General features: G+C 38.8%; 1 protein-coding gene across 1 annotated transcript in view; it reads right to left on the bottom strand.

Moving 5' to 3' along the window:
* Window positions 1–9,704: 9,704 nt before the first annotated feature.
* LOC138604889 (NLR family CARD domain-containing protein 3-like) overlaps window positions 9,705–11,620 on the bottom strand; it is a 31,497-nt gene continuing 29,581 nt past the window's right edge. Inside the window, exons 11-12 of the mRNA XM_069676924.1 lie at window positions 11,381–11,427; window positions 9,705–11,256 (exon numbers count right to left, since the gene is read on the bottom strand). Of these exons, the coding sequence (XP_069533025.1) occupies window positions 10,724–11,256; window positions 11,381–11,427 (580 nt within the window). The 3' untranslated portion in view covers window positions 9,705–10,723. The remainder of the gene's footprint in view (window positions 11,257–11,380; window positions 11,428–11,620) is intronic.

Below are 11,620 nucleotides of genomic sequence, written 5' to 3'. Positions count from 1 at the left end.
CACCTCCGGCTCCCCCAGTGTCCCGGCTTCCACCAACCTGCTGATCATGTATCTGTGTCGAGCGTCCAGCGTCGCTCGTCTCTCCTCCTTCGTGGCTCTCGTGTGCTTCGCCATCTCTCTCCTCGCCTCATTGGACAACAGCAGCGTCCTTTTCCCAGACACCTGGGGGAATCAGGTGCTTAAGATACTGAACAGTGTTTCCAGAGGTTTTATTTCTGATCCTGGTGATCAAAGCAAAGAGGAGTTCACAATATCAGGAGTGAAATTAATTCACAGACGTTACATCGCTCTCATCAAAGCCACCAGACTCCACTGAAGAAAACAGTCATTTTACCTTGCAGTTAGAACAACAATCTGAGCCTGTCAGTGGAAACAACAAGAACGTTTAGTGTTCGTACTTTGATCGGGCGATATATTTTGTATGTATTAGTCATTTAGACCCATGTTGAAAAAATATGTTCCTGGTTTAAAGATAAATGAATTCCTCTTTAAGCCTTCACACCCAGATGAACGAGTTTAGTCTGTTGTATTAGTTAAACACTTTGATGTTATAATTTATATTCATGTTAAACACAGTAGAGGTTGTTCTAAAGCTGCATCTAATAATGAGACTGTTGCATGTATGGATTCTTTTAGGACTTTTGACACACTTAACATGTACTTTATTTATTTCTCTCACTACACACGACAATCTGTTTTTGTTTGTTTTTGATGCTTTCTGTCAATTCTTTGCTTTTGTGTTAAACCGTTTCAGACGCAGGATTTCAGCCTGTTTTTAGCAGAGCTGTGACACTCAGAGAGCCGATGATCTCTCACAACTCTTCATTCAGTCACTGCTTTTATTTACCGTGTTCTGTTTTTGGATGAATCAGTGGCCTGTCTGCCGTTTTCTCCTGTGATGTCATTGTGACATCGCACTCTGTTTGTCACTGAAGGGAGTGTTTTTTATTTGTGGGTGTGGAGTCATATTACACTGACTTCTGATCAGTTACATTTGGCCAAAGTGACGGAGTTTTAAGGCCACTGTTGGAGGAAGTATATTTAAGATTTGGACTGACAAGTCATGAAGTAAAAGAAAACATTAAAATTTTGACTAATTATTTTTTCATCACCTGGTCCATGTCTGGAAGTTTTATTAAATCCTTTAATATTGCAACTTTATTAGTAAATTTTTATGTTAACCTGTTTGCTAATGTGTTTAAATTTCTTTAATATTATGGAGTTAATAATCATGGTATAATCAGCTAAGGTTAATTTTAAGGATATGTATTGTCTGCTCCTCTCCAGGGTCTTGTGCATGATTTACTGTTGCTCCTTCTGTCTTAGAGAGATAGTTGGTGGCCTTGTCTGGGCTGAGAGCTCCAGGGCAAGGGGTAAACTCTAGATAGTCAGGCGCCTCAGCTAAAGTCATGACAATAACACCTTACTTTGTCTCTGTGAGAGGGAGTTCTTTCTGTAATGTATAACACACACTGTGAACCTTGATTCTGTGTCAGTCAGCTAGACAGCTGCGTTCTGTGTAGTACTGGTCTGACCCAGCTCGAGCTGTTAATTGCTTTTACTCATCTTTTAATATTCTTCAATTAAATGACATCAAAAACATCTATGTTTCCCTGAGAACTTTATTGAAATTTATCAGAAATTGCCGCCACACACACATTTAAAAAAATCCTGTTGCCTTTAAATAGAGATACATTAAACTTTCTGAGGTGTGTTAAACACACTCACCTGTGATAAAAAAAATCTCTTTACTTTAGCTCATTAATTATCCAAAACTGTAGGAGCCATGTATTATTTGTTTGTATTGTTCCTCCGGGCACCAGGGGGCGTAATTTGAGGCCAATTTGGCAAAAGGTTATTTAAGTTCATGTCCTGCCAGCACAGCTGGGGCTAATGGGCAGAGGCATATTGTTTTTTAATGTGTCTTGGTTTTGTCGGTTTTTCTACGATGACAAGATTATTTGGTTTGGTTTTAGAACATACGTTAACGGGCAGTGTAATGGTCAATAAACATTACGTAATTAAAAAGTTTTTGTTGAAATACGAATCTCCTTCATACTGAGCACACGTAATCTAAGTCGGACCCGTTAGCAAACAGTAGCGGCTAAAGTGAGCTTCTAATCACTAATGGGAGCCGCACTGGAGCTACTGGAGCCAATCGGGACACCAATCATCGCAGATCGGGACATCAGATCATCTATGCTGGGGCAACGTTTGGGGTATGTGCAGCGCTGATAAAACATGTGTATGGCCATTTAAAATTTGTGTGCACAGATTAAAAATTAAGCATAAATCCAATGCATTGGTTGAAAAGTCTCCACGCGTTTAGGTTTACCGTTTTGCGGATCCAAACGGACTTTTGCAGATTTTATTAGACTGGTTATTTAAAATATGGAAGAGGAAAAAATGCAACCGTGCAACTCATTTACGGATGACGAACTGATAACTAATGAGTCTGAACTTAATACGGGTGTAAAAGAATTAGAAATGGGAGCCATGCAAAAGTGCACCGTTAAATTAACACCCAAAGCCTTAATGGCGAAAGTAGACAATTTACAAAAGGAAAGAAAATATAAATTAAGTAAATTGTCAAAGATGAAAAAAACTACTGTTGGTTGATGGATGATAAAAGCTATGTAAATGAGGTGAAATGTACATTCGACAAATATATGGTTCTGTGTGATGAAGTTGAACAGATGCATGTGACTTTATTGGGGTTATTACCTAAAGATGAAGCAACAAAACTTGAAATATGGTACCAAGCGAAAATGTTGAATATCAATGATTTGATTGCTAATGTGAGTAAATGGTTGCTTGAAACTCAAGGTTGCTCTGCTGCTAATGATGGTGATAATGGTAAAGATGTTTGTGTTGAACCTCACAACAGCATTTCAAATGGGAGAGGCTTGATATGGAAACTGAAAGCGCAACCTCTACTGCTAGGCTAGCAGTGTATCAAGCCTGTGGCGGCAGCAGTGTTTCACATGGACAATCTGATGGAATGGAGTCTTATTTTAGGAAAGAGGCTAAACTTAAAGACCCGCCTGCATCTCTTAATCCACATGGCAAGCTATATGAGCATCAGGATAAGCAGTCATTACAGCAGCTTAATCCTCATCCAGTACAAAGCAATATTCATCCATTTGTGGAAAAAACTGTTGCATCTGATCATCACCACTTAAAGGACGCATCTCACAATATTAAGCAGCATGTTGCCGGATCTCAACAATATATCCAAAAATTCCATAAGTCAACTTTGGATCCTGTGGACTGGCAAACACAGCCAGAAGTGATACAAACCTCTTCACCTTCTCAATACATTCACCAAACATCAGGAGCTCAAAATGAGATAACAACACTCCTTGTTCAAATGCAAAAATCCCAGTTTCTACCTCACCGACAAATTCCTATTTTTGACAGAGATCCTCTGCATTATAATAATTCATAAAGGCTTTTGCGCATTGTGTAGAAGCCAGTAATGGGGACTGCTTGTATTACCTTGAGCAGTTTACAAGGGGACAGCCAAGGGATCTTGTACGCAGCTGCCTTCGCATGACTCCAGAGAGAGGTTACATCACCGCCAAGAATCTACTTCAGGAACATTTTGGAAACGGATTAAAGGTAAATGCAGCGTAGCTCGAAAAGATAATTGGATGGCCAAGTGTCAAGTCCGAGGACATTAAACGACTCCAATCGTATGCACTTTATCTACGAGAATGTGCAAACGCTATGGAGGAGCTACAGTACCTAGAAGAGCTTAATATGCCCGCAAATATGAAAATTATAATTCGCAAACTTCCATGTAAACTCAGAGAACATTGGAGAGTAAAGGCATGTGAAATTTTGGACAGAGACAATCAAAAAGCTTGTTTCACTGACATTGTCAAATTCAATGAGCAACAGGTAAGAATCGCTGGACCATACGCCGTAAGAACCTTACTGGGATGGTTGATTAACGGCCCATTGCAAGTAAACGCCAAGCAGAGTGGGAGTGGCTACCCTGCATTTACTGTTAACAGGACTATGGTTGATAGGATAGAGGAACTGTTAACCAACCAATATAATCATGATTTCAACGAGAGAGCCTCCAAAGACCAAGAGGAAATGTCAAGGGAGGAAAGGAACCCAACCCTACACCAAACGCGGCATGTTGTCCATAATCAGTTCTATCTACGATCCATTGGGATTCCTAGCACCTCTCATACTCCCAGCTAAATTGCGAGTTATTCAGGATGAAATGTGATTGGGATGACCTGCTACCTCAGACTTTTCAGCAGAAGTGGACCAAGTGGCTGTCAGATCTAGAAAAGGTGTCAGAGTTCAAGGTTGACAGGTGTATCAAGCCCAAATGGTTTGGAAGGATCACAAGTGCCGAGTTGCATCATTTCTCTGATGCTAGTGAGAATGGATATGGTACAGTTACCTACCTCAGAATGCAGAACATTAAGAAAATGGTTCATGTTGCTTTCTTGTTCGGAAAAGCCAGAGTGGCACCACTGAAGCCCATAACTATACCTCGTTTGGAACTCACAGCTGCTGTTGTTGCTGTTAGAGTGGACAAAATGCTTCAAGCAGAGCTGCAGCTTCCATTGAAGAAATCAAGCTTTTTGACGGACAGCACATCCGTTCTAAAGTAAATGAGGATAAGAGGTTCCAAACATTTGTTTCAAACAGAATAACTACTATAAGGGACAACTCAGATGTCTCGCAGTGGAGGTACATTCCCACATCACAAAACCCCGCCGATGATGCTTCAAGAGGGATGAAAGCAGAAAATCTGGTTAAACAGAAATTGATTGAATGGCCAAAGTTTATATGGGAAACTGAGAAAAAGTGGACAGCATCTCCTGTGAACCTCACCGTCACTGCTGACGACCCAGAGGTTAAACGAAATCTCTTGGTAAATGCAACTGTTGTCGACACCTTGAATGCCACTTCTCAACTGATAACCTATTTTTCTCACTGGCAGAGGTTAAAGGTTGCAGTCGCTTGGATCAGAACTCTGCTGAAATTAAGTAGGAAAAGAAAACAGCTGCAGCTTGCAAATTCAAGTGCTAATGGATCAAAGATATCTTTATAGCTTTCAGAGCTTCACTCGGTAGCTAGAAGATTTCGTTGGATGATCTCTCTGAAGCGGAGACATCAATAATTTCCTTCAGTCAGCAAGAGAGATTCCAGTGATATTTCTGCTTTAACATCTAGCAAATCACAAGTGAAAATAAGTAGCAGCATCTACAAACTAGATCCGATTTTGGAAGAAGGGCTTCTGAGAGTCGGAGGAAGACTAAACAAAGCAGCTATGCCTCAGGATATTAAACATCCCCTTATTCTATCCAAAGACCAACACATCTCAAACCTCATTCTCCGTTACTTTCATGAGCAGCTGGGCCATGGAGGAAGAAATCATGTACTTTCTACTGTAGGGAGAAAATACTGGATCACAAACGCCACTTCTGCCGTGAGGAAAATCATAGCGCATTGTAGGTTCTGCAGGCGTTACAGAGGCAAGACTGGTGAACAAAAAATGGCAGACTTGCCCACAGAGAGAATCCTCCCAGATCTCCCTCCGTTCACTAACGTTGGTGTGGACTATTTTGGTCCAATCGAAGTAAAACGAGGATGTAACATTGTAAAATGTTACGGAGTGATCTTCACCTGCATGGCAAGTAGGGCGGTTCACTTGGAGGTAGCTTTCTCTCTTGATACTAGCTCATGTATCAATGCCTTCCGGAGATTCATCTGTCGGAGAGGACAAGTTGATCACATGAGATCAGACAACGTTACTAACTTTGTTGGAGTGGAAAGAGAGCTCAGAGAAGCCTTAGCTTCTTTAAACCAGAGCCACATTATAAGATCTTTGTCACAAAAGGGAATTAAGTGGAGTTTTAACCCACCTGCTGGATCTCATCATGGGGGCGTTTGGGAGCGCATCATTCGGATGATCAGGAAGGTTTTGAGTTCAGTCCTTCATCAGCAAAGTTTGGACGATGAAGGGTTTTAAACCGTGCTATGCGAAGCTGAGGCAATGCTGAATGATTGCCCCATCACAAGGCTGTCTGAAGATCCAAATGATCTCGAGGCATTGACTTCAAACCACTTGCTTTTAATGAAAGGAAAACCAGTTCTACCAGCAGGACTTTTTGAGAGGGGAGATCTATATGCAAAAAGAAGATGGAAACAAGTCCAATATATCGCCGATCTTTTTTTGGAAAAGATGGGTTCATGAGTATCTCCCATTACTCCAAGAACGTCAAAGATGGACAAAGGAAAAAATAAGTTTCACGCCCGGAGATGTTGTTGTAGTTGTGGATTCTACAGCACCGCGTGGATCATGGATACTTGGAAGGATACTGGAAACCTTTCCTGACAAGAAGGGTCTTATACATTCAGTTCGTCTTCAAACGAAGACAAATATAATTGAAAGACCTATAACTAAAATCTGTCCTTTGTGTGAAACTACAGATTAAGCCCTAAATAATGGGTTGGAAATATGTTGATATGCATTTCATGGGGTAAATATACCTGTGTTTAAATTTGTTTATCTGTTATGGATTTGGTTTTGTTTTTCTGGCTCCTTTAAAATGTTGTTTAATTGCTCTTTCTTATGCCAGTAGCAATTAGGGGCTGGTGTGTAGGAGCCATGTATTATTTGTTTGTATTGTTCCTCCGGGGACCAGGGGGCGTAATTTGAGGCCAATTTGGCTAAAGGTTATTTAAGGTCATGTCCTGCCAGCACAGCTGGGGCTAATGGGCAGAGGCATATTGTTTTTTAATGTGTCTGGGTTTTGTCGGTTTTTGTACGATGGCAAGATTATTTGGTTTGGTTTTAGAACATACGTTAACAGGCAGTAGAATGGTCAATATATTGAAATGTATTTATTTGGATAAACCCCTTGAGATTTATCATCTCGTTTTCAAGGAGGTCCAGACATATAAAAATACATGGACTCAACATACAAACATAAACTCGACAATACAAAAATAATAACAAAAACAATAAGAATACAAAAAACAAAAAAGGACAGACCACAGTTAACAAAATGACGACATCAGAATAATACAACCATAAGAAATGGATCTCATATTAGTCGGTAGGTTATTCCAATCTGCTGGTGCTTTAAACACAAAAGATCTTCTGCCGAAAGATTTATTGACATTGGGAACAGAAAAATAGAGATGGGCAGAATGTCTAATATGATAAATTGATGTATATGGTATAAGAAACTGCTGTAGATAAGGTGGATAATTCAAGTAAATACATTTGAATATAAGTTGCAACCAGTGCATGTCTTCTCACATTCAAAGATGGCCAGTTGAGTCTATTGTACATCATGCAGTGATGGGTGTGATAAGGGCAACCAAGGACAAATCTACAGAGTCTATTATAGGCTGTGGTAAGTGAAGCAAGGTCAGAGTTATGACCATTTTGGTATACAACATCACAATAATCGATGATTGGAAGTATAAGTTGAGTAGCCAATCTCTAACATACACTAAATGAAAAACAGTTACGCGAGCGATATAACATATTAATACCAAAGTTGACTTTGCGTAGTAGATGATTTTAATGAGGTTTAAAAGTGAGTTCTGAATCCAGCCATACACCAAGATATTTAAAACTGTCAACTTTATGCAGTGGTGAGCCGTCATTACAGTTTATAACACAGGAACCAGGTTTGGATTTCAGTTTTTGTTTGGTACCAAATATCATGATGTAGGATTTTGATTTATTAAGCAGGAGTTTGTTACTGAGGTAAAATCCGACTGAAGAGAAGATTGAATTTGTGGTATGTCAGGCTGGGATGTATATATGATGGTGTCATCAGTATAAAGTTGAACCCGACATTTAGAAAGACTGGATGGGAGATTATTTACATAGATTGGGAATAGAAGTGGTCCAAGTGTTGACCCCTGAGGGACACCACATTACTGAGTAAGGAAATCGGATTGAAATCCATCAGGACAACACACTGTTTTCTGTTGTGAAGGTATGAGCTAAACCACTTGACTGCATTGAAAGAAAGACCAATATTGTAAAGTTTGTCTAAAAGCAAATAAAGATCAACAAAATCAAAGGCTTTAGTTAAGTCAATGAATATCGCACCAGTGAGTTCACCATGTTCTGCGGCAGAAAACACATCATTTGTAAACTTTAAAAGAGCAGTTGTCGATGAATAATTGGACCTGAAGCCAGACTGGAATGGTGATATATATATGGTAATAGTAATATAGTGGGAAAGTTGATTATAAATAAACTTTTCAAATACTTTAGCGATGGAACATATGATTGAGATTGGCCTGTAATTATTGGTATCAAGTACATCGCCTCCTTTATGGAGTGGGGTGATGCTGGCGCACTTCCAAACATTTGGTAACTCACAGGTGGACAGTGAAAGGTTAAATAGATCAGCAAGAGGATATATTGGGACATGGGAAGCTAGCTTGATGAACCTGTTCTCTAAACCATCAAGCCCTGAACTGCTGTTTACTTTCAGATCGTTGATGGCGTTCTGAACCTCTGATGGATAAATTTTCCTAAACGAAAAAGAACTGTAACAGGCTGGAATATGGTTGGAGGAGGATGTAGATAAATTGGATTCAGGTAGTAGTGAGGAACAGACAGTCGAGAAATGCTGATTGAAAATTTGGGCAATAGCTAATGAGTCATGAACTATAGTATTGTCTGCTCTTATTTTATTAATAGTAAGTTTGTCAGATGTACTAATAATGGTTTTAATTTTATTCCAGAATTGTTTAGGGTTCTTAAAGTCAGATGTGAGAGATTCTGTACAGTAGTTAGATTTTGCATTACAGGTTTTTGTTTTGCTCATATTACGTAGTTGCCGGTACACTTCCCAATCAGCATTATCTTGTGTTCGACGATAAGTTGCCCAGGCTTTGTACCTCTCTCTAAAGAGACTTATAAGATCAGAATTAATCAAAGGGAGATGTTAGCCCTTGAGTTTAACAGCTCTCCAGGGTGCATGCCTGTCCACAACTTCAGTAACTTCATTGTACAGAAAATCCCAGGCATCCTGAACAAAGGGTATAAGTTGCTATCTGTCCCAATTAATATTGATCAAATCATTAATAAATAGATCAGGGTTCAATTTCTTATATTGTCTGATTTTAATCAATTTAGGGGGTAATTTAGTTAATTTAATTTTCCATACACAAAAAATAATTGAATGGTCACTGAAGCAGTCAGACATGATACCAGCCCAATAAACATTACGTAACTGAAATGTTTTTGTTGAAATACGAATCTCCTTCATACTGAGCACACGTAATCTAAGTCGGACCCATTAGCAACCAGTAGCGGCTAAAGTGAGGGGCTTAGTCACTACAAAACCCATAAAGCCATTCTTCCTTTCTGCGCACATTTCTGCCTGTTTTTTTGTTTGTTGTTGTTTATTTTGTTTTCATACCATTAAAGCAGAAGAATATACAGATTCACAATTTTTTTAATTTAATTATTTTATATTATTCTTTCAACCTCCTTCCTCTCTCCTCTCTGTTCATCATCAACGTTCACACTGAAGTCGGGTGAGGGAGCTTTTAATTTTTAAATTTTTCAAATTCATTATACTGGTGAAGAGTTTGTTGTCACGGAAACGATTTTATAGGATGGAAACAAAAATAAATATAAAATGGTTCTGAATTGACGTCTGCTGTGCTCGTTTAACTCAAAACAGAAGAAATAATGTTTTTTATTTTTCATATTTTTAAGAGGAAAGCCCTAAAATGTTTGTATTTAATGTTTTATTATTGTTCAGTCATATGTATTTATACAGCACATTTCATGAGACAATGACTCATAGTTCTTCCAAATAAAGTGAAAAATAAAAAGACAAAGATCATCCATGAACACAACACACAATGTTACATGTTAAAGTACAAATACACACACACAGAAAATAATGCAAATTAAACTTAAACAGGATCAGGTTGGCTACTAGTGGGTATCAATTGTTTGTTTTGTTTTACATTTAATTATTTATTTATTTTATATATAAAGTAATAAACTAACATTTAGAGCAGGATGACCCGCACAGGGACAGTTGATTGACAGCTTGAGAAAAAGAATAAGAGAAATTAGATGAATGACAGAACTTAAACATATAAAGAAACAAATTAAACAACTGATTCACAATTTCATGCAAAAATGTACATTTATTTTTTCAAAGTATAAATGATGATATACAAGTATGAAGTTAAAAAACAATGCATTTAAAAGTTATGTTCTATTGTTTGTCTTTACATTCCTTCAGCTGTTAATGTTTTATTAATTTTGCTTTTTGTTTTCACATATTTTAATAACTTATTTATTCTTTTAACTACACCTCATTATTCCACATTTACTCTGAGAGGACTTGTTGTTATGATTGAAGTTAAGTGTGTTTCTGCTCACAGCTCTTGTCTAATGTGCACACTGAGTTGGGTACACACTGTAATGTAAGTTTAATGTGTCTGTAAACACATGTTTATGAAATGCTGTAAATAAGGTCATCGTGTTTAATAGTAAGGGTGGACATCTTCATTTAGAGACAAATGTGTAAATCTCAGGAAGTTTGCTTCCTCTTTGAGTTACTTCCTCTTTGTGTCAGGATTGTTCAGTGGAAAACATTTCTGACATGAAAAAACACAGTCAGCCAAATATGAACCAAAGTGAAGCCTAGCCCAGCAACATTTAGACCACAGGGCTGAAAGGAGACTGTCCTTCCTACAGAGAACACAGAGACACTGAGGAGTCAAACCAGGACATAACCCCAGGATAAAGAGGTTGAGTGAATGTGGTGTTGAAGGTGTGAAGGTGGATCAGTGTGTCAGAGGAGACTCTGTAGAAGGACAGAGTGCCAGCAGGACAGTCCACATACACTGCTACTCTGTGAGAGACAGAGGAGGAGGAGAGAGGGAGGACTGTTTCTCTGTTATTGTGACGGACAAAGTAACCACCATCAGAGCAGCTCAGACTCCAGGACTGATCATTCTCTCCAAACACACAGTCATAACTGTTTCCTTTCTTTCTGACTCCTCTGTAACTCACTGATATATAAACCTTTCCTCTCCACTTGACCTCCCAGTAACAGCGACCAGTCAGACCATTACTACACAGCAGCTGAGGCCAGAAGTCAAATCTGTCTGGATGATCAGGATATGACTGATCCTTTCTCACATATGTCACCTTCCTGTTGTTGTCAGACAATTTGAGGTTTCTGTTTGCTGTGTTTGAGTCCAGAGTGAGTTCACAGAAATCTGATGGAGAGAAAAAGACACAACACAGCAGCAGTTTATCATCAGACACACCTGAAGGGTTTATTCTTTGTTAACTGACAGTCTGCTGTTTGGTCATCATGAGTCAAACTGATTCCACACTTACACTTCTTCACACCAGGCTTTAACCACTGCTCTCCACCATGGTCCACCCTGGAGGAAGAAACACAGTCAGAATGATTTTCTATCCAACATGAGTCCTAACTGCTGTTCAACATGAAGCAGTGTTCCTCAGTTTGTCACTGTATCTGAGAGAAGAAGAAGAAGACAATGTGATCTACAGATATTAGATTAATGTTCTCACACAACTTTACATAGTTTTTATTGTGTAATTTATGGTATTGAA

Source organism: Semicossyphus pulcher, unplaced genomic scaffold (assembly GCF_022749685.1).
Source record: "Semicossyphus pulcher isolate SPU_LCO1_2020_fin unplaced genomic scaffold, fSemPul1.0.p SCAF_27, whole genome shotgun sequence".
In the NCBI taxonomy this organism is placed as follows: Eukaryota; Metazoa; Chordata; class Actinopteri; order Labriformes; family Labridae; genus Semicossyphus; species Semicossyphus pulcher.
Note: the sequence above shows the minus strand (reverse complement) of the source record. Positions and strands in the feature narration are given on the sequence as shown.